This window comes from Sinohyriopsis cumingii, chromosome 1, assembly GCF_028554795.1.
Source record: "Sinohyriopsis cumingii isolate HCF-2022 chromosome 1, ASM2855479v2, whole genome shotgun sequence".
Classification (NCBI taxonomy): Eukaryota; Metazoa; Mollusca; class Bivalvia; order Unionida; family Unionidae; genus Sinohyriopsis; species Sinohyriopsis cumingii.
Window position 1 is genome coordinate 131,498,821 of NC_142961.1, and position 24,887 is coordinate 131,523,707.

At 41.0% G+C, this 24,887-nt stretch overlaps 1 protein-coding gene across 4 annotated transcripts in view; it reads left to right on the forward strand.

Annotated features, from left to right (window-relative positions):
• The window catches only part of LOC149807873 (choline transporter-like protein 1), a 62,268-nt gene extending 48,895 nt beyond the window's left edge, over window positions 1-13,373 (forward strand). For all 4 annotated transcript variants that reach the window (XM_089971440.1, XM_089971450.1, XM_089971445.1 and 1 more), the window contains one exon: window positions 12,595-13,373. In XM_089971440.1, coding sequence (XP_089827566.1) covers window positions 12,595-12,672 — 78 coding nt within the window. In that variant the 3' untranslated portion in view covers window positions 12,673-13,373. The remainder of the gene's footprint in view (window positions 1-12,594) is intronic.
• The last annotated feature ends 11,514 nt before the right edge of the window (window positions 13,374-24,887 follow it).

Consider the following 24,887-nt stretch of genomic DNA (forward strand, 5'->3'; position numbering starts at 1 on the left):
TTCGCGAGGATTTGATCTTAGTGAATTACGAAGAAGATCTGGACTTTGTACAAGACGACCCCTTTGGAAATGTCATCATTGCGGCTTACGTGACAGCTAATGCTCGCTTAAAATTGTACGAAGCTTTATAACTGTTAGGGGAACGCGTCCTGTACTTTGACACGGACAGTTGCATTTACATCGATCACCCAAGTCAACATCACCCTGACATCGATGGAGACCGTTTAGGAGCCTGGACAGACGAGCACCCCGACGACAAGATTCTAAGTTTCGCCAGTGGAGGTCCTAAAAATTACGGCTACGAATACCGGGACAAACAAGGAGAAGTGCACACGAAGTGTAAAGTGAAAGGACTGACTCTGAATTATCGTACCAGTCGAGTGGTGAACTTTGGCGTATTGAAAGAAGCCTTACACTCTGGAAAAGATGACCACTTTAAAGTGACCACCTATCAACCGAACAAGATTGTACGTTTACCCACTCACCACATCGTCAGTCGACCCTTGGAAAAAGTCTATCAAATCGTGTACCAGAAGTGAGTGCGACTTCTCAATCACTTCACTTTACCGTATGGACATGTCGGTATAAAATATTGGTTGTAAGTGGATAGCCACTGTCCAGAAGCATGACTTCGCCACAACAAGAATCGAGTGAGAAACCCGATGAGAACTCCAAGTTCAAACCCTACCATTTTCCGGTCTTCTTACCTGACTATTGTGATTGTGCCCGTCGATTGGACACGTTTCAAAAATGGCCTACGGAGAGGGAAGGATTACCTTCTTCGCATGTTTTAACTAGAACAGGATTTGTCTACTTGGGACCTGAGTCAGGATTGGGATACGAGGTACAGTGTTTCGCTTGCGGACTGAAGTTACGAATGGATCTATGTATCTATAAAGATTCAGCTATTCTGGAACATACTCGATGGTCTCCGCACTGCCCTTACCTTTCTATGGCCTTTCCACCCATTACACTACGGTACAATTACGGTACCTTCCAAAACTAGACATAAAAAAGGAACGATGTACAAGCTTGAGACTGCATTGCGACTAGTATAAAAAGGGGCTATGGTCAAGATCGATAGTTCATTGTGACTACCAAGACCAAGCGAACAAGATGAATACTTTCAGAGAAACACAAAACAAGTTCAGACAGGCACAATTCAAGTTTGGGGCTTCTGAAGTGGAATGCGATTGTGAGCTTTGCGATGGGAACGATGCTGTACGCTGTGACCTTAGCGATGCCGTAAAGCATCATGGGAACTTTGTTCTCACTGCCCCTATCATGGAAAGTGATGCTGTGCGTGTCAAACCTGAGGGATGCGAAAGCGATGCCGCTCGTCCTCTTGGACACTTTACTGGGTTTCGTTTTAAATGTGGATATCAACCTTCACGTCTACCCCACGCCCTACGGATGTCATCCAGCCCTGAGCAAACTCCTGTCCATGTCACCCAACTTTCATCGAAACGTACCTGTGAAAGACGAATATTCGTTCCCTGTGCGTTTGTCGGAATACTGCGACTTTGAAAATCGTCTTCAATCGTTCAAAGGAAAATGGCCTAAGTATCTGAGAGGACCCACCCCCGAAGAATTAGCCAGAGCCGGATTTTTCTACTTGGGCGAAGGGGATAAAGTCAAGTGCTTCAGTTGTTGTGTGTCACTTCACTACTGGGAACCACACTATTCGGCCTACCTAGAACATGCTCGTTGGTCACCGAATTGTCATTACTTACCCTTAGTGGGACCGAGACATTGAAATAACTTACCATGTCGTTGAAGAAGAAGAAACCAGATTGGTTAGGAGTCAAATGTTGGACATCACCGAGACCAGTATTTAAACTTCATTTCAAAAACGATATTGAATCATTACCTAAAGAACTGCAAAAGAAGATTGACAAGGAAGTTTGGCAGGGACTTGCCAGAGTGAAATCTCAATGGGTAACTGTAGAACTTTTGTGCCGAGAAATTCATAAGAGGAAAGTGAAAAAAGTCAACCAATGTCTTAGATTTCTCTGGGTCAAGGGTGCATTTATCCTATTGCATTACTTTAGATCGTTTACATCAAAAGAGTTCAGTGAGATTCTTGGACGTTACCCTGAGTGGCAGTGGTCAGAAATTATTTACTATGTGGATTACATTTGCTCTAGGAGAAGATTGTGAATTGTACTGACTGACCTATTCATGGATGCTTTGCTAGAGAACATTCGTGCTTTGCCTGTGGAGTTGAGAGAAAGGATTTACCGAGAACTGGTCAAAATTCAAGTGAAACACAAACGCAAAGTTATTCATCCGTTTTTAAATTATGCTCTTTTCCAAAGTATAAGAAGACTGATTATGAGTGGATATTACATCAGTCACAAAGGTAAACGAGGGTATTGGCCACCACCCAGTGATTCCAAAAACAGTGTATATACTTATGGATACTTTACAAGAGAACATTTTGGGCTTGCCTGTGGAGTTGAGAGAACGCATTTACCGTGAACTGGTCAAAATACAAGTGAAACGTAAAGAACAGTTGCATCCGTTACATCACCGGTGTTTGAACCACTGGTACCTGAATGCTATACAAGGACTGATTCAGTTGAAAGTGTTCCATTGGATAGACATTGATCAACGACCCCCGGGTTTTAAAAAGGATTGGTTTGCTATTGCTGATTCTATGTACTACACTGTAAACTTACTGCATCGAATTCCAGAGGAAGAGTTAACGAATTACCAACATCTTTTACACAATGTCAACTTAATGAAAGAGGAAACTTCTGAACGAATTGTAATGTGTAAATTAGTGATTAAACGATTTAGATTCGACAATGAATTAAAACCATGTCTGTGCAAACGGTACATTTCTTGTGTCAGACAAAAGAGGATTTAGAATGACCTATTCATGGATACTTTACAAAAGAACATTCGTGCTTTGCCTGTGGAGTTGAGAGAACGCCGAGAACTGGTCAAAATGCAAGTCAAACGTAAAGAACAGTTGCATCCGTTACGTCATGGGTGTTTGAACCACTGGTACCTGAATGCTAAAAGAGAAGTGATTCGTCAGAAATTGTTTCAGTGGTCAGACATTGTTCAACACTTTGAGGTCGCCAATGATCGACATGTTCATAATTTTGGTTACTTCGAGATTCACCTAGTGCAACGCATTGAGGAAGACGTGTTAAAGGATTACAAAAGTCTATTACGTGGAATCTGCTTAGTGGAAGAGGAAACTTCTAAACGAACTCTGAACTGTAGGTTACAGTTTGGAGCATTTAAATTTCCAACTGGAGAACGAAGATCTCTGGGGAGAAAGTACGTGTATTGCATCCAAAAAAAAGAGAATATAAAAACAGGCTGTCATGCCAAGGTTTTTATCACATGTGATTGAACAGATTCCGTGGAAGGAACTCACTGACCATATTCAAACCGTGGATCATTACCATCAATTATTGCAAGAACTGTATCCGTTCAATTTGGGCCGACAATTGGTGTGTGTCTTAGTGAGTTATTTTCTGGGATTTCGTTTACCAACCGATTCCTTGTGGACTCTTTACGAACAGTACTTACCACCCAAATGGCCTTAAATGGTCACGAAAGACTCATTTTGCTCAAAGCCTTGCGTTTTCATCTGGATACTTCTCGACCTCTACGGGAAAAAAAGATTCGTCAACTTTTAGCTACCGAAGACGTGTATGACGATGTGTGTGTAGCTTGTGACTTACACCCCCATTGGACAGATGTACGTGACTGGTGTGTGATGTGATTTTGATTTTTAACGTAGCTTTAACAATTTTTCAGTCATATTACTACGATGTCTGCAATGTGGCAGTTTATAGTGATGTCTAGCACTGGGGCATCATGCCGCAGACATGTAGCATGATGTCCCACCCAGTCACATTATCCTGACACCGGGCCGACCAGTCCTAACACTAACCTCTTAATGCTGAGCGCCAAGCGAGGCAGCTGTTAGTACCATTTTTGTTAGTCTTTGGTATGACTCGGCCGGGGATCGAACCCACGACCTCCCGCATCCGAGGCGGCCGCTCTAACCACTAGGCCACCGGAGCGGTCGTACATGACTGGAAAAAAGGAGTTTTGAGGCTTGGACCCAAGAAGTGGCCCAGTATGCACGAGAGTTGTTCAAGGAAAAATGTTACTTTTCAACCTGTGTTAGTGACAGTGCCAGAAGAACCCGTCACCCAAGAAATTAAACTGTGGTTCACGCGCAAAGGGCATCATCGTAATGCCAGTGTCGTTTACATCACCCAAAATTTGTTTCAACAAAGTAAAGCCCATCGCACCATCAGTCTCAATGCACATTACGTGGTCTTGTTTAAAGCCCTCGAGATAAATCGCAAGAGCAAGTCTTAGCCAAACAGTTAGGAACGCCTTGGCTGACTCAGGCGTACGACGATGCCACTCAAACTCCACACGCTTATTTACTCGTCGATTTGAAACCTACGACCTCGATGATTTGCGATTTCGTACCCAATTGTTTCACCACTGGTGCCAAGACGGAGGGCCTGTCCTGTACACGTCTCCGTCCTCGACATAATTTCACTCGAAAAAAATCTATAAAAACCTGACACTTTTCGTCTGTCTCACACAGTTTGAACATGACGTCCCTTCAGTCGCATCTTCCCGTCAAATTGATTCGTACCTTGTATGACATCAGTCGAGAAAAAAATCCACAAATACGGGCTCGTGTCTTAGAAGCTAGCCTCAGAGAAGTCTTACGATGGTTCACGGTGACAGCACGTCAATTACTACAAGGGATCGTTCAGATTCCTCATCAAACCAAACTTTTTTTTGATCGAAACAAAGTCGCTTTGACCCAACTGGCCGATCCCCGCATCGACACTCAAACCAAAAAACAAATCATTTTGAAACCTGGAGGGAGCGGTACTGTAGGATGGGTCATCATTTGCTCTCTCTTAAGATGGGATCCTAATGCTCCCAAACTTCTCCCCCAAGAAAAAAGAAGCCAAACGAAACTCCAAGAAGAAGAAAAAGAGCCACGGTGTCAAGACCAGGTCCCCAAGGAGACCCGTGTCTCCAAGAACGTCTCCAGTGGCGGGACCCTCCTCTTACCAGTCACCACCCCGGAAAAAGAAAAGCCCCCAGAATAAGAAGCAGAGAAAAAGTCCCCAGAAAAAGAAAAGCCCACAAAAAACTAGTCGCAAGAGAGGCACTTCGGCCAGGACGCGACCTTACACTCGCAAACCACGACCTGCAACGGCGGTGACCGCGTCTCCGGTAGCCTCAGGTTCATTCACTTCTCCGTTGATGACACCAAGAACTGAAAAGTACTTGGAGACGTTGATCACACCAAGAACTTCTCCGTTGATGACTCCAAGAACTTCCCCAGTGGCAGGACCCTCCAATTTAGCGGCAGTGGGCGCTGCTCACAAAGTACCTGCTCCCAAAATCAAAGTTCAAGAAAGATCGGGCATGTTACAAAGTTTACTGGATTTTTCCAAGAAAGAACTGGCTCGATTTAGTCCGTTGCATACCCCTGCACGACGTGTCATGCCTGTCCTGAAGTTGATACGACGTAAAGAAAATCAGTGGCGACGCGTTCCAGTATAAAAAAGGTCTGTGACCAAGAAGGGGTATCAGTGTTTTTGGTGCTCCTGAAGACTCAAAGATGTCACCCTCCAGAAAACATCCCTCTTCTAAAATCCAAGGAAAGAAAAGGAAAAGACTGCCTCCTCGTTTAGTCAAACATGGGGACATGTTATCTGTCTTGTCCAAAGCTTCTCCACCCCTACGAAAAAAACTCATTCAAACAGCCTCCAAAGAGGTCATCGATACCGTGTGCGAATGTTGTTTGAACGTGTTGAAAGGCACGATCCCTTTGTCCAAACACCAGAAACAATGCTTAGGCAAACATCGTCACGTTCTTCGCCAAATGGTTCAAAAGAAAATCCCCATTCGTCAAAAAAGAAGATGTTGGTCCAACGTGGAGGAATTTTACCCCTCTTGTTAGGCCCATTGCTGAAAGGAGTCTTGGAAACCATGTTGGGAGGACTGGTGGGAGCAAGATAAAAAGACCCTCTGAAGTTCCAAGATCTCAGAATTGACCCCTGACATCCCAAGGAAGGACGAAAACTAGCTTTAGTGCCTTACAAACGATGGATGGAATACCATCGTTGGCAAGAACAACGCACCCCGCATTTACCTCCCAATCCCAATTTGAGCGAGATGTCCCAGTTACAATACGAATTGCAGTCCTTAATGGATCGCCAAGATTTGTCAGAAACAGAAAAATCGCAAAAGTACGGTCAAGTCTTGCAACGACTGCAACTCTTTCACCAGAAAGCTTCAGACGAAACAACTCTTCCCACTCTGAAAGATTTTAAGACCTTGATGAAAAGTCCAGTACCACTACCAGTGACCAAGACAGAAAAAAGGAGAAGAAGAAGAAGTGTTTCAAACTCCAACAGAAAATGTACGCAAGTTAACAACACGACCTACCTCCAGAATTGGATGGATTAAAAAGATGATGACCACCCCTTCCTCATCAGAATAGAAAAAGAAGGTGAAGACAGAAGTGAAACAAGAACCGATATCCCCCGCTCAGACATCCTCCTCTTCGACACCTATCGCTGGTCGCACACGTAAAGCATTGCAATCCAAGAAAATACCCCAAGAGAAAAAGAGTAGAATCTTCCAAGAGTAGGTGCCTTATTAAGAAACAAAAAATGGAAAAAGTGTTAGCCAGCATTTACTACGATCCCTCCCATCCTGCAGGTTGCGCAGGAGTTCAAAAATTGTATCGTGCTGCCAAAACTCGACTGAAAAGTCTCTGTTTACCTCAAGTGCAACGATGGTTACAAGAACAAGCTACCTACACTTTACACACACCCATTCGACGCAAGTTTTCCAGAAGTCGCACCCGAGTGGAAGGCATCGATCATCAATGGCAAGCCGATTTAGCCGATGTCTCTCATTTGGCCAGCTACAGTCGTGGCTACAGATATTTGTCTTGTGTCATCGACGTCTTTTCCAAATTTGCCTGGCTTGTGCCCTTGACTTCAAAATCGAGTAGTGAGTTAGTGCGAGCCCTTCAACGAATGTTGAAACAAAGCGGTCGTCACCCTTTTCGATGGCAAACGGACAAAGGCACCGAATTTCTGAATCAAGCTTTCCAAAAAGAATTAAAGGAAAGTGACATTCATTTTTTCACCACCGAGAATCCTGAAACCAAAGCCAGCATCGTGGAACGTTTTCAACGCACTTTGAAAGAACGCATGTAGAAATATTTTACGCATCACCACACTCTGAAGTACATCGACATCTTACCGCACCTTGGTGCAAGCGTACAACCAATCTTACCATCGAAGCATTGGACGTGCCCCGCAAGAGGTGACTCCCGAGAACGAAGTGCTGGTGTCTGATCGCCCGTTTGGTACGTCCCCAACGAGGGCTGTCCCCAAGAAAAGTGGAGTGTTGGCCGTAGGAGATTGGGTACGCATTGGCAAAACCAAACGCACTTTCGACAAAGGTTACTTACCTAACTGGACTACCGAATTGTTTCGTGTCACTGGACGAGTGCATGGCCGTCATCCTGCCGTCTATAAATTGGATGACATGAACGGAGAAGTGCTCAAAGGAACGTTTTATTTGCCCGAGTTACAACGTGTCACCAAAAAAGAAGACGACGTGTACGACATCGAAAGCATTCTCGAACGCAGAACCCGTAAAGTAGGCAAACGACGTGTCAAAGAAGTCAAAGTACGTTGGAAAGGATATCCACCGAGTTTTGATTCTTGGATCGACGCTTCGCAAGTCATCGACTATAAAAAGAAGTGACCATCATGCCCGTTCACACAGACGCAGCTACGGCGACCACTCCTTCACCCAGTTCTTCACTGCAAGATTTACAGAAACAACCCTTGTGGGTGTGGTGTGGAGAACGTGTGCCTAAAACGCAAATCGTCTTTTTCTGCCAAATCTTTGTGGTGTATTGTGTCATCGGTGCAGCCATTGCCAATTTGAATTTGCAACAAGGAGACAAACAATTGTGGACCATTTTATTGAGCAGTTGCATCGATTACCTGCTTCCCAATCCCTCCCAGAAATTCTCTTCGAAAGGCAACAACGGGAACCTTGTGTCCAGTGCCAGTGTCAGTCACCACTCCAACAACAACAACCCCATTTTGGGCGGAGACACTCCTTTGACTTCCAGTAACCCCTCGGACAGCCACAGAACTCTGGAATTATGAACAAGAACAACCAATTTTGCTTAACCTTACCCAGTGACAGTTCCATGGAGGTGTTTCCCAAGAAGACTCTGTGCTGTTACACGGTCAAATTACCTCAGACCATCCAATTAGACAACGAAGCCCATTGGGAAGTGGCTTTGGTAGAAATCATTCACCCGACCCAAGTCCTCAATGTCCTTCCCAATCAAAATTATTTTTCAGTAGAAGTTCATGACGAACCATTGCAAAAGTACTTGAATAGTTTAAAATATGACAATAAAACCTATGATGACAAAACTCAAAAGTGGACCTACCACTTGTTCATTTCCCCAGGCTATTATTTTAGTGGTCAACATTTGGTCAGCACCATTACATCCAGAATTAATGTCGTGTTTCTTAAAGCTTTGGAAAGTGTCAAAAAAAGTGTCACCATGGAATATCACAAAGCAGCTTGTCGCTTGTTGATGAAATTTGACTGGGGTAAAATCATGTCTGTTTTATTTTGTCCTGAATTGTTTGACATGTTGGGCGGGGACATGGACATGAGAATGGCCATGATCAAGAAAAACGAATTACCAATCATTTCCGACAATGATTCTTTTAGCAAGCTATTTTGTTCCCCGGTAGAACTAAACCAAGGACTGAATTTGATGTTTGTGTACTCCGATGTGGTGTAGTACAACGTGGTGGGACACACCTCTGTACCATTACTGTGTGTCATTCCTTTCAAAGTGGATTCTACCACGGTCGCTGACGAGGAAGGTGGAAACACTTATCACGTCTACCGCGAATTTGTACATCCTCACTATTTGCCTGTCAGCAAGTCGTATTTGGACACGGTCAACATTGCTATAAAAGGAGATCTGGGACAAAATATTTCATTTACCAAAGGAAAAGTCACAGTGAAACTCCATTTTCGAAAACGGTTCTCTAACGAGTTGTAAGTCATGTATCCAGTGTACCGAGGGGTTGCTCGACAGCGAGGACACGGTTTAGGAGATATGTTAAAATCGGCTTTTCGTTCGGTGGCTCCGGTGTTGAAACCGATGGTGACACGCGGATTGCACGCCTTGAAAGATGCGGCATTGACACACGGCAAAGAATTTCTCCAAAATGTCATCATCGACAAACAAACCCCGAAAGAAGCTTTCATGAGAGCAGGCAAAAATGTCTTGTTGCAAACAGGCAAAGACCTTTTGGGTCGACGAGAAACTCCTATAAATGCTCTGAACCCTACTGAGTCAGGCATTCCAACTTCCCTGACGCCACAGCAAGGACAAGGCAGAAATAGACGAAGAAGAAAACACCCTTTTACCAGACTTCACACTTCTAAAGCTAGAAAGACAAAGAAAAGAAGAACCGTTCAAGACTTAGACGTTTTCGATTATTGAGAAAAAGATAAAAATGATGCATCGAGAGTCTTGTGCTTGTTCCAAGTCGGAACTATATCTGTTTGAAATGCCACCCACCATGATGACGATGCAAGAACCCAATGGGTGGAATTTCACCCTGTCTCCCCTTTGACGGATTCAGCTCCCATCGAGTTTGATGTCAAAGGTCAGCCCGAAGATTACTTGTTGCTGTTATAGGGTTTAACACCATTTTTCAGCACAAGATAGGCTATACATGGCGGCCAGTATTAATGGTGGAGGAAGAACCGGGAAAACCCCGGAAAGAACCACCGACCCACGAGAAGCTACCGGCAAGCTTTCTCACATATCCACATTTGCCGAGCCTTGGACTCGAACCCACGCAGACAGAGGTGAGATGGCAGTGATCCGTGACGGACAGCGCTTTAGACCACTCGGCCACTCGGGTCCCCCCTCCCCCCGAAGATAACATCGATCTGAATAGCAGTTATCTGTATTTGAAAGTCAAAGTGATCAAAACGGACAACACCAATCCAGGAGGCGATGCAAGAGTAGCTCCTGTCAACAATTTCATGCATTCCTTGTTCATTGAAGTGGACTTGTACTTGAATAACAAACTGGTCAGCAGCAGCATGGATACTTACCCTTATCGTGCCTACCTGGAAAATCTCTTGACGTAAAAGAAGCCAAGAATACTCATCTGGATGCTTGCGTGGTATGGAAACCTGACACAGCGGGTGATAACACATTTAACGATACAACCCTGACAGCAGATGACGATCCTCACAATGTGGGGTTTAATACACGTAGAAATAAAATTCTGCAAGGACGTAGTTTTGAACTGATGGATCGTTTGCATTTGGACATGTGGCTGCAAGAAAAGTATTTGCTGAACGGAGTGGATATTCGCCTGAGACTGAATCGTAGCAGTACCGTTTTCCATTTGATGGCCCATGCTAACGAGTACAAAACCATCATCCAAGAAGCCAGGCTCTATGTGCGACGCGTGGAAGTTTTACCCAAAGTGGGAAACGACATCAGTCTAACGTTGAGCAGAACGACCGCCAAGAAATCCGATACGACGCGTGGAAGTAAAAACGTTCACTATTCCTACTGGACAGAGATCCATGATCGAAGATCATTTGTTCCAAGGTCAGTTACCCAAGCGTTTGATCATTGGTATCGTCAAGAGTTCAGCCTTTAACGGAGTCCACAACGAAAATCCTTTCCTGTTTCATCATTACAACGTAGCCAAGATCGAAGTCAGTCGCGATGGCAAGACACTGTGTACCCGACCCTTTGAGCCTACGTTTGGTGACAGAAATTACTTGAGGTCCTACTTGTCTCTGTACGAAGCCACCGGACAGTTAGGAACCAACACCAGTCACGGCATATCGTACGAGGATTATACAGGAGGCCACGGTTTGTGGGCGTTTGATTTCACTCCAGACCAAGGCAGCGACGATGGACATTTCAACCCTATAAAATCATGCCAGATTCGTGTGGAACTTCAGTTTACTAATCCTCTACCTGACACAGTGAACGTCCTCCTGTATGCAGAATTTGACAATACCATAGAAATCAGCAGTTTAAGAGAAGTCATTCTAGATTATTAGAAGCTATGGAAGACTGTTATCCCTCTTTACCTAGCGGAGAAACTTTGGACATGGAATGTGAGGAGACCGTGGAAGAAGAATCCCAAGACGAAGAAGTTATCATGATGAAGTCAAGATGGCCAGAACAAGAAGCCCATTTAGTCTCCTGTTTTGCTACAGTCCTGGCAGATAAAATGAAAGAATTGATTAAGGAAGAGTGCTATGGATGTCACAACGATCATCCCAGTCAAATTCAACACGATAAATGTCTGATGTTGAGTCAAGAAGAAAAATTGGACGAATATTTGGACAAAGCTTGGGGTCTCATCGAGATAGAATTCGTGTTGAATGAGTGGTATAAAGGCTTGGATAAACATTCTTCTCCTCCATTAACGTCTCTGGAGTGCCGTCGCATCGAATCTGTCTTTGACCAGAGTAAGAAGTCGGAGCTAAACGCCTTTTACTTGTCAGACATTTTCAAGCAAAACGTCAGGATCGAATTTTAAGAAAAAAATGTCTGTTGTCTAGTGTGTGTGTGTGTGTGTGTGTGTGTTCTATCCCTCTCCCCTGTTCCATTTTCATAGACCCATAAGGTCGGGATCATATTAAAATAGGGTCCCGACCCTGTTCCATTTCCCTTGACGCTAAACAGGCCCGCGATTTATTCCCATGTTCCATTTCCCCTTGACGCTCAACAGACCCACCCTGTTCAATTTCCCTTGACGCTCAACAGGTCCAAGATTATTTTTTTCCCATGTTAAATTCCCTTGACGCTATACAGGCCCACGATTTTTTCGCATGTTAAATTTACATAGACGCTATACAGGCCCGGGGGGGGGGGGGGCGGGTAGTCTGTAATGCTAATTCCCATTGACGCTATATCGCCCCACGTCACTACTCATGCTTGCATTCAGATATCCAATCTGACCAGTATACTACCACCACTAATAATACTACTACCACTAATATTACTAACCATCAACACGCAATCGTATTTTTCTGAGAACTTTCCTCTATTATAATTTTTTTTAAATATTTGCCCAAACTATAGCATAATTTTTAAAAAAATCCATCCTTTTTCGTAACTGTAATTTTTAAATTATTTTTTCGTGATTTTAATTGTTAAGCAAAGCCTTTAGGTGATACAACATAGATCGATCTAAAATAAAAACCTAAACATGTTTGATAAAGTTTTGTCTTGTTTACTAATTATCGAACAACAAAAATCAATGATCATGGAAAATTGCACTAAGAATTAACGCGGGCCCACCCATTTCGCGTGACTGAAAACATTTTAGCATAGTTACGACCATATCATATTCTACATGTCTCGTTTTGAATAGTCTCGCCACACGCGTGATTTGGGTGTTGCCGAAAAGGTCAACAAAAGAAGGCGCACGCATCAATAAGTCAGTTTAGTATCTTTTACTTTTGTTTCAGAATGTTGTCAAAAACAGTTTGAAAAGACAAAATAGCAACGGCGATGTTCCTCAAAACACTGTTCCAACTACATCGTGAGGGGCGCTGCGCAGGGTTACGCTCACATAAAAAACTCTGGAAGGTTAACATTTACTGAACTGTTATTATCTATCATGGCGGCACCTTTCCGTCCTCAGCGATTTCGCCGAAGAGTGTCCAAGAGAAGAATCACATGCTGATAAAGGACTTACTACCGCTCTGAACTGTGATTCAACATAAATACCCATTGAAATTGTTAATACAGAGATACCAAAGTTTTGCGGCGAAACGAACACTAATTCAAAGTATTTAGTGCTCGAATCGACACCATTCTAAAACGAACAATAACACGAAGTATTCAGCGCTCGAATCGACAACATTCTTAAACCAACGCTAATTCGAAGTATTCGGTGCTCAAATCGACACCATTCTAAAACAGATTACTTTACGTACCTTGAGATTTGCGAATTTTATAAATTGTTTTATACTAAATACCAGAGTACATAATTCATAGTGCTTCACAATAGTTTCCATCCCTAACAAATAGATGAGTGAAATACAGCGAGTGTATCAGGCAAATAGCTTCTAAATTAGCACGCATTTGGTGATTGATTTCACGTACATTCGAGGAAAGAGCACGAACTTGTTTATGTAGCAATAAGTTGTGTGCGGTTAAATATTAGAATCTGGATGAAATTTATAAAACAGCATGCCAGACTGGGATTAGAATATAAAAAGTATATTAAATGACTAACAAATAATGTTTGGGTTTTTCTTCGCGTCAAGGCTGAATCTATATTAAGTTCGGAAGGTATAGCCTTTTGAGGCTTACGTACCTGAAATCCATGTAAGAAAAGCGACATAACTAACTGGTCAAAGTGATACACGGACATACCGGTGCTGCACTAAATTATAGTCTCCGGGCGATGTAGTTAGGGGATGTATAATTCTTCTTATAGCAGTTGGTTAAGAAGATGTCAATCGCAGTCAGGTGCAGAATCAAATAGTTACGTGATTTTTGTAAGTGCAAAAAAGTGCTTCGGTCTGAGTTGCAATTGAAATTTAAAAAGTGTTTTGTAACATAGTTCGTAATACGATTAGATTCACAGAATCTGCATTGGAAGAATTTGGCAATAACTGTAATCACAGGGGTAAACCTGATTATCGGGGTAAGTGGTTCGTGAACGCATGTTAAAGCGAGAAACAGGCCCGTGAACAAATAGGATACGTGATTATGAACGTCATTTCCGGTTCGAATGTGAGGTAAGGCACGTGTTTTTAATATTTAACATCTCTAGTATTTCTTATTCTTTATATTCCGTACATTTTCAAAGTAATTTCAGCGATCATTTCATTACATCTTTCAAACATGTATCATGACGCTTCAATTTTATATTGTTGGGCCAGAAGCTAGAGCACCCAAAAACAAGTAGCTTTCAGGAAAGGGTGCGGTTGACATTGAAGTTTTTCGTTTTTTAGTAATTATGTACATTTCATGCATAATATGCATAGTAATATATTATATATCATAAATACCATTTAAATTCACTAATAAATCTAGAAACAATAAAGTATTGTCTTCTAAAATCAACGATTTCTACATATTTAAGTCCGTGAACAAATAGGTTACAGCAGTACTTTCGAGTGAACACATGTTTATCATTTTATTTGTTTTTAAGTTTTCCTTTTGAAGGGGAGGTGGATAATAGTAATTACAGCATATTCATTCTGCGCAAAGTCTAATAAGAATTTCTATAGTTTCGAAAAATACATAAAGTTCACAAGGACCGCAAACAGATCCACCGTGGTGACTTCTTTGATTTGAAGAACGGCTTGCGAGAAATTATTTTTCTGAATGGATGGCAAAATTGATTTGGAGAACGGCTTGCGATAAATTATATTTTTGAATGGAGAGCAAAATTGATTTGGAATCCTAACAAGTAGTTACATTTGGAATCCTAACAAGTAGTTACAGCTACCTGCTGGGATCTGACCTGCATGTCTGTAAAATGCAAGCCATACAGGGCATGCAGGTATCTTGTACCACTATTTTACCTATAGGTGCTATATTTTAAGAATTTGATTACGCATAATATTAAATAGCTGTTATTCAGTTTATTTCGCTTGCTCGTCGATCATTATATAACCGCCCGAGGGATATACATCGAAGAAAATAAAAGGATGCATCGCATACTTGCCAAAAACATTGTATTGTATGAACTAGCTATTAGTGTTATGTATATCTATATTTTTTGTAGCTCCTGGTATATGACTTTATCTAAGTTTTGTAATTTTTATAAATTGCTGTAAATTATAATAATTTCCCATTACCTTTAGTTAAATTTTACCGACGTGACTAGGGTCTGTTACAGAAGTATTAAGAGTGTAAGATTACATAGATGCTTAAGTATGTGTTGACAAATACTAATAACAGTCTTAATAGCAAGACTTGTTGACGAGTTGGGGTTAATTTCTTATTGGCTGGTGGGGTTTGGATGGATCTTGGTTGGGCTAGGTCACATGAATAGAAATTATAAATAAATTGAGTAGTAAGATCTGTCATATGGGGTATGTTAGAAGGAGAGAACTGAGCAATCAGATTATATCCTGGAGTCATTCTTATTTCTTGTGTTCATGTTGTAATTCTGCAGAGAGGATTTTTTTCCACTTAGATATTATTCGAGAGGATAAACATTTGTATTTACTTTTCAGAAGAAATAGAAAGTGTTTATGTTTTTACTATAATATTATTCTGGAACTATCGTGAATAATTCAGAAGAGTTCTGGACGACGCCATTTTGACAACATCGCGATTCTTGGCGGACTAGGACATTTTCGGTCTTGAAATTTATATGGAACTTTTCATTCTTTTGGACTTTCATGCAACTTTATCAGGATTATTTTGGATTCACTTCATAGTACTGTAAGCTCCTCCCATATTTTGATTTATAACTTTAGCAGTTAAATTATTTGTGAAGTTTTTTTGGCTTTGCTTCTTTCTTGTATTCAGGATATGACCACAGAGTCGTAACTGTAGACCCGACGTTATCTAATCTTGATTCAATTAGGTACTAAGCACAACTCATAAGAGTCCATAACGATCGATACGTGTCCTCTGTGATGACAACTATGGTGCAGATCACTCAAAAACCAGGAATGAACAGACTTTGGTAGAACTGTATTAGTATTAAAATTTAGAATTTACAACGGCAATAATGTATTTGAGATTAATAAAGGCGCGTACATGATCAAGTTGACGTGCAGTTTAACCTGACAGAAATCGATGCAAAAGTCCTTTAAATAATAAATGGGCCACGTACCAAACATTTCTTTTTGCAGCACTTATATATAAATTGTTAACATGTTAAAATCAAATTTTCATGAAGCCACCAGATCTGTAAGGTTTAGAAAGTATTTTGACAATTTCTCTTTTTGAAAGTTTTCCAGTACATTTGGTACGAAAAACGGAAGTCTATGCAGGCCTTGTACAGAATTACATGCAGTTACATTTGTTTTCTAATAATGCCGCTTGCAATGGCTGATCCCATTTTTGAGGGGAAGGAGTCAGCATAAACAAGCAAGTAATGTTGGATGGAACCATTGCCAGAAGCTCATGCATTTTAAACGTTTCCAGGACACATTTTGATTCTTATAACTGTTAAGAAAGCTTGCTCTAAGAGACCTATTGGTTATTTAGCGCTTATTTTTGGGTAGGTGGGTGGGGTGTTGGATGGGGGGGGGGCGGTGCCATGGATCCATTGCTAGTTTACTTCAACGAGTCAATCCAGACTCTCTTGTAACGGCATAAAGCCTTCAGATGAAAAAGACCATCTCCACCTGATGTAATGAGTGTTCTCAGGGCATGTTCGGACGAGTATTCTGTCTTAAAGTTTTTTTTTGTTTTTTTTTATACCGTCAACCACCATCTGCCTATGGTAACCGCTCCTGTTGCCCAAGTGGTTAGTGCGTCCGCCTCGGATGGAGATCGCGGGTTCAAATCGCGGCCGAGTCATACCAAAGACTTATAAAAATGGTGCTAGCAGCTTTCTCGTTTGGCACTCAGCATTAAGAGGTTAGTGTTATGACTAGTCGGCCTGGTGAAAGGATAATGTGACTGGGTGGGACCTGATGCTTTATGTCTGCTAGACATCAGTGTAAACTGCCACCTTGCATACATAGTAGCGGTAAGACTAAAATATAATAAAGCTACGTTAAAAATCCAAATCACACACACACACACACACACACACACACACACACACCATCTGCCTATGTCATTTACAGCATAACCAATGGACGTTGCGGGGCCGTTTCTTTAGAGTAAATATCTTCCTTCTTGGAACTGACTTGTTTGGTAATCATTCTCATGGTCAATATACATGATAAACATCGGTTAATGTTTCTCTAATAGCGTTCATGAACAACGTTCACGTACACGGTCTGTATTATATTTATCGTTCATGTAACAAACCCTATTTCAACTTCTTTTTTGATCAGTTATGACTTTGGATCATTCCCCAAATGTATATTCGTATACATTATAAACGTTCTTAAAAAAATAAATAATTAAACGAAATAGTTGTCGTTAAACAGTCCTTAAAATAGTCAATGTTATATCCCAGCAAAACACTGTTTTAAAACCTCTCTGCCACATTTTATACCGGAAATGACGTTCATGGTCGATTAACAGATTCCTTTAAGGACTACCGTTGTCATATATGCCTGCGTTCACGAACCACTTATCCCGATTAGTAGCTATCCCTCGTGGTAATTGTCAAGCAAGAGGCATGAAATTTTAATAAAAGTGTAAAGGAGGCAACTTGCAACAGGCCTTATCCTGTTAAATTAGTCTATCCGAATTCCATCTATTTTATCATATAAAAAATACTTCAAATAAAAAGCTAGGAAAAAATCGTGCAACATTGTTTCGTTTTTCATGTAGCTCAATTTACATAGTTTTCCTATGCACATAAAATGAAAAAGATAACATTCTAAGTTGAGCAGTGGTTAAAATGAAATTATAATCTGTCGAAACGGTCTAACGTCAAAACTGTTTGACCTCACATTTGACAGTTGGTACAACTATCTTCATTTCATTAAACAAAAGCACGTTAAATACTTGATTAAATTTTTTGACTCATTTAAATATTTAAACTTTAAAACTAAGTTTCTGCATCACAATGGCTATACTTCTGTTCCCGTTTCCACTCTGAGTGTGTTAATCTAGCGCCTATCTAAATCCTGGTGACCTGGACGTCTGTTGATGATCCATGTTATTCATGAGCTTTTATTATTGTACGACTGAGTCATTTTGTGATGAGCTCTTGGAATCGGTTCACAATTAATACTTCCAGTTCAGTACCCACGAATGTAGTTCTAGTCTATTTTTAGAACATTTTTTCCTCTCTCATTTTGGTGGTGATAGAAGAGTTTTATTTATGCATTTTGGGTAGGGATTTAAAGGTAACTGTTTATTCTTGATAATATGAGCTCAGGGTGTTGTTGTATGTGTGTATTTCGGCGACAGTGCACAGTGAGTAATAAAGCCTTGGTGATGCTCCGGAAGTGAAATCTGTGTTCTGTTTACATGGTGATGTGTTGACAGTTCAGCATCTAAAAAAAGAGCAGGTCAACCTTTGACGAGAACTTCACCGTGAAGTCATCTTTGAAGGTATTTTAGATTAGCATATGATTTGTACTGATTGTCACACAGTGGAAAGGTCAGTACTGAGAAACCAATGTAGATAACATATAGTAAAATTAATTGTGTCCAATGTCCTCTTGCATAATGTTCTACTAGCGTCGCATGCAGCAAATTGGGTCTCTCCTGTCTCATGCATCTCCTTCTCAAATGTAGACTCATCGAGTATCCCCGAATGCATTTGGATGAAGCTTGTCATGATCATGAAGAAGTGTGTCGGGTTCCAATAGAACTACATGGAATTAACATTATGAAAGTTTATCACTTAATGTAGAAATAGATACGACAGTCTTGGCATTGAGAAATGGAATGTTTGACATTTAAAAAATATTTAAAAGAATTGATTCATCTGCGTCCAGTTCATAGCAATATTGTGACATTTTATTTAGTCTAAATAGGAGTACAAGCTGCAGAATTTCGCGGAGATAATTTTATTAGTATTATAGTTTTGTACTGCACTTTAAAATAATCCGCACTGTACTAAAGTGTTTAAAATTTATCATCTATAAATGTACTTTTATATACGTGCTGATAATTTTCATCACATAGAAACATTCGCTCAAAAAATGCCAGACAATGTCTCAAAATAGCATGAATATACTGTTTTATTACATATACACGTAGTTTCTCTGTACAATCCCATCGCCATAAGGTCTGTAGGTAGTTTCTCTGTACAATCCCATCGCCATAAGGTCTGTAGGTAGTTTCTCTGTACAATCCCATCGCCATAAGGTCTGTAGGTAGTTTCTCTGTACAATCCCATCGTCATAAGGTCTGTAGGCTGTTTCTGTGTGTACAATCCCATCGCCATAAGGTTTGTAGGTAGTTTCTCTGTACAATCCCATCGCCATAAGGTCTGTAGGTAGTTTCTCTATACAATCCCATCGCCATAAGGCCTGTAGGTAGTTTCATTCTGTACAATCCCATCGTCATAAGGTCTGTAGGTAGTTTCATTCTGTACAATCCCATCGCCATAACGTCTTCAGGTAGTTTCTCTGTACAATACCATCGTCATAAGGTCTGTAGGTAGTTTCTGTCTGCACAGTCCCATCGTCATAAATTATATAGGTAGTTTCTGTTTGTACAATACCATCGCCATAAGGTCCGTAATTAGTTTATGTCTGTACAATCCCATCGCCATAAGGTCTGTAATTAGTTTCGGTCTGTACAATCCCATCGCCATAAGGTCTGTAATTTGTTTATGTCTGTACAATCCCATCGCCATAACGTCTGTAGGTAGTTTCTCTGTACAATCCCATCGCCATAAGGTCTGTAGGTAGTTTCTCTGTACAATCCCATCGTCATAAGGTCTGTAGGCTGTTTCTGTGTGTACAATCCCATCGCCATAAGGTTTGTAGGTAGTTTCTCTGTACAATCCCATCGCCATAAGGTCTGTAGGTAGTTTCTCTATACAATCCCATCGCCATAAGGTCTGTAGGTAGTTTCATTCTGTACAATCCCATCGTCATAAGGTCTGTAGGTAGTTTCATTCTGTACAATCCCATCGCCATAACGTCTTCAGGTAGTTTCTCTGTACAATACCATCGTTATAAGGTCTGTAGGTAGTTTCTGTCTGCACAGTCCCATCGTCATAAATTATGTAGGTAGTTTCTGTTTGTACAATACCATCGCCATAAGGTCCGTAATTAGTTTATGTCTGTACAATCCCATCGCCGTAAGGTCTGTAATTAGTTTCGGTCTGTACAATCCCATCGCCATAAGGTCTGTAATTTGTTTCTGTCTGTAAACTCCCATTGCCATAAGGTCTGTAACTAGTTTCTGTCTGTACAATCCCATCGACATAGGGTCTGTAGGTAGTTTCTGTCTGCACAGTCCCATCGTCATAAGTTCTGTAGGTAGTTTCTGTCTGTACAATTCCATCGACATAAGATATGTAATATGTAATTAGTTTCTGTCTGTACAATACCATCACCATAAGGTCTGTAAGTAGATTCTGTTTGACAATCCTATCGCCATAAGGTCTGTAATAAGTTTATGTCTGTACAATCCCATTTTCATAATGTATTTAGGTTGTTTCTGTGTGTACAATACCATCGCCATAACGTATTCAGGTAGTTTCTGTCTATACAATCCCATCGCCATAAGGTCTGTAATTAATTTATGTCTGTACAATCCCATCACCATAAGTTCTGTAAGTAGTTTATGTCTGTACCATACCATCGCCATAAGGTCTGTAATTAGTTTACGTCTGTACAATCTCATCATCATAAGGTATGTAGGTAGTTTCTATCTGTACAAACCCATCGACATAAGGTCTGTAGGTACTTTCTGTCTCTAGAATCCCATCGACATAAGGTCTGTAAGTAGTTTCTGTCTATACAATCCCAAAGCCATATGTTCTGTAAGTAGATTCTGTCTGTAAAATCCCTTTGTTATAAGGTCTGTATGAAGCTTCTGTCAATGAATTTCAGCTATCACAATCATGATTAAAGCTGGTCAAAGTCTGAAAATTCTCGATTAGCATCGTTTCAATAAGCAAACCACGTATCCATATAAACGTAAGTAATTTCAGATGTATGTTTCTGCAATCAACATCAGCTTCATAGAACCATTGCCATGCATATATCAAGTACGGAATCTTATGTTGCTTATCTTTTCAACTTTCTCCTTCTCTTGCTTTCATTAAACACGTTCTTGTTGCCTTTAATCAATAAACCTTCCTTAGACAGATCGTACGTACGGTTCTAATATATATATATAACATTTGTAAATAATTTTTGATGTTAGTCAAAAATAAAATAGGTTCATTTACCTAATATAATGCACAAACATAATGCCAGCTATAGTGTTCAAGTTCATTTGTTCTTATGTACCTTGATGTTACTCCTCCTGCCACCAAACTCATGAATTTGTGCCATGTTAGATAATCCTTAAATTCGAAGTTGTATACTCTCTTCCCCAAGAGGATGTAAAGTTGAGAGTCACGGTCCTGACAGAAAAGACAACGTGAGTCTAGTATTCTATTGCGTCTATTATTTCCTCAAACATATTATTGAGTTCATCGTTTAGGGCTTGACTGTAAGGAAGCATATTCAAGGCTCTATATGCAACCAATCTTTTACAAACATTTTTCGAGCTTCCAGACAGCAGGTGGTAGAAGATCAGTATGACTACTTGCATAATTTGTTCAAGATGGCCGCTATCGCTTAACTAGCTTGAGGCGGCTGTTCTGGATTTTTGTGACGATCTTATGATATATGTGCATGTTGTCTTTATTCGTTTACGTTATTGTGTTCATCGTGCGTTGTGGAACAGACCGCAATCACGTGTTTCTTGCCAGTCCCCCGTTTATGCTATGATGGACCCTCATTAATTGCTTTAAATGATCACTCCTTGGCTTTCTACACTACTATGTGCACTAGACTAAACGATCTGGGACTGCATTCATCATTAATTAAATGTTGTTGTTGTTGTTGTTGTTGTTGTAGGGTTTAACGCCATTTTTCAGCACACGATAGGCTATACATGGAGGAAGAACCCGGGAAAACCCCAGAAAGAACCATCGACCCACGAGAAGCTACTGGCAAGCTTTCTCACATAACCACATTGGCTGAATCCGAGACTCGAACCCACGCAGACAGAGGTGAGATGGCAATGATCCGTAACGGAGAGCGCTTTAGACCACTCGGCCACTCGGGGCCCCTTAATTAAATGTAAATTGAAGCGAAAAAAAGAAACGTTGTTCCAAAGTTGGCCGGCGTAGAACAGGAAGCAGAATTCCAGTTATCTCCCTTTCACCCTTTCCGGCACAGCAGTTTAAAAGCTCGACCGTTAATTTAGATAACCTAATTAAAAACCCTTTTAAATCGTCAACCTTTGTGTCAACTATCTAAGAGATACCATTGCGTATCGCATTATTCAATGCCCAATCAGTTGGACGGCCGGAAAAGAGCACAGAAATAGTTAATTTGATCAACGATCAGAATATCGACGTCTTTTACCTGGCAGAAACATGGCTAAAAGCATCATGCGATAAGCCCAAGTTCGCGGATCTAACACCCACCGGTTACTCTATCAAGTCGTTCCTCCGTCACTCTCGAGGTGTAGGTATTGCTTCATCGCAAAGAACTCCATGGTCAACCGTCTTAACTACAATCTTCGAATTCCACCACACATCGTTTGAACTAGTGTAAACCACACTCACACTGGAACAAAGGTCAGTCCATTTCTTCTGCCTCTACCGCCCTCCTAGTAGTAGAAAAAACAAGCTGACTGAATCTCTGTTTTTGGAACAGTTTCCAAATTTACTGGAGTATGGAAATTCGATAGTTGGCAACCTGATTATTCTTGGAGATTTCAACTTTCATTTTGACTGCCCTGGAAACCCATACACATCAAAACTCATAGAATCCATTCACGTTTTCAACTTCAAACAGTTGCTTAGCCATCCCACTCATAAACATGGTCACATTTTAGACTGGATTCCTCATAGACCTGAATATAATATTCTACAGTCCTCCCTGGTGTCCCACGAACTTGCATCAGATCACCTCTGCATTATATGCCATCTTGACATATCAGTCCCTAACCCACCACCTTTATCTGCTGCTGCGAGAAACCTCTGTATGATAAAAAGAACCCAACTAATGCATGACAGCCAAGCAAACCTAACAACAGGGTTACTTCCTACAGCAGAACAGCTTGACAACTGCCTGCCTTCATTGACTTTACAAACATGCCCCAACAACCAAGTGCAGGGTATCAATTAAAAAGTGTTCTCGGTGGTATAGGAACCAGCTTCGCATTGCTAAAGCTGAGAGGCTTTGGCTTTCCATCCGACTCACTATTTGTAAGCAAATCTATGAAGTCGCTAAGAGGAATGTCACAAACATAGTCCATGCAGCGACATCAGCCCACTACACTACTAAGATCACGGAAAGTTTCAGCTGCAAAGAGCTCTTTGAGATTACTAACACGCTGACGTCAAGGAACAAATCTACACCACTTCCAACAACCTTCTCTCCAGTCGACCTTCCGGACCTGTTTGCAAATTTCTTCCGTGACAAAGTACAAACCATTAGGGATAAGCTTGACAACACAATTTCAATTGGCTCTCCGCCACCTTACAGTTGCAATACAGAATTTCAGTGGCAACCGTTAGCAGCATTTGAACCTGTCTATGTGGATTTAGCACGTACAGTCGTGATGAAGAGTGGACCAAAGTCATGTGAACTTGATCCAGTTCCAGTATCACTGCTGCTTGAGTGCTTAGCTCAAATATTCCCTTCACTAACAGGTGTTATTAACAACACTCTCTCTCTCACTCTCTCTCATCCGAGTAATTCCCATCATTTTTTCAAAATTGCCATTGTAAAGCCTCTGCTGAAGAAACCAACACTAGACCATAACGATTTAAAGAACTACCGGCCAGTTTCTAATCTCCTATTCATGTAAAAATATCTTAGAAAAAATTGTTCTATCCCAACTTGTATATCACCTGAATTCAAACAGTCTTTCCAGCAATATACAGTCTGCATATCTCCCTTGCCAAGGTACTAAAACTACTCTTCTGAAAGTAGTTAATAACATTCTCTCTGCTTTGGATGGATAGCGAAAAGATTACAATCCTCACCCTCCTTGACTTGTTTGCAGCATTGAACACAATAGACCATGATATATTACTTCACCGTTTCAAGCGTGTATTTGGCATTCATGATAAAGTTTTACTGTGGTTCTACTTGGTCAACAGGACACAAATTGTTTCCGTAAATGGAATACATTCCAGCCCAGTTGATCTATGTCGTGGCGTTCCACAGGGGTCTGTTTTGGACATGCTCTCTTCATTCTATACACTCAGCCGATCTCAAGTGTCATCGATCATCATCCAGTGTCTCACCAACTGTACTTTTATGACACTCAAATATACAAATCTACCCACCCAACTGAAGTTGATGCTACCATCCAAGGTGTAGAGAGGTGCATTTCTGATGTGAAATCATGGATGACATGTAACAAGCTGCAGATGAATGATGATACTACAGTCATTCTGATTACAACACAAAGGCTTTGTCATTCACATCCTTTACCTCAAACAATAAATATCAGCAATACCAACATTAAATTCACACAATCAGTACAAAACCTAGATGTTACTCTCGACAGTACTCGCATTGCACCAACATGTCATGAACATATGCAAGGTTGCATATCTTGAGCTAAGAAGTATCAGCTCCATTCGCAATTATCTTTCAGTTAATACCCTAAAATACTTATGTGTTACTTAGTACGTTCAAGACTGGACTATGATAATTCAATTATGTCCGGTTCGTCTCAATATCTACTCCAGAAACTTCAAAACACAGCTGCTCGAATCACCTTTAGAGGACCGCGATCAGAGCATACCTCCCCTGCTCTGTACCCTACACTGGTTATCCATTCGATCCAAAAATCAATCACAAAATTCGCTCTCTATGCTATGTTTCACTGATGGGCTCCAGTCCAACATACCTATCCGACCTCACTCATGTGTACACACCAGCAAGATACTTACGTTCCTCTTCTGACACTCGTATCTTCATTATTCCCACTATGAAAATGAAGTCATATGGACAAC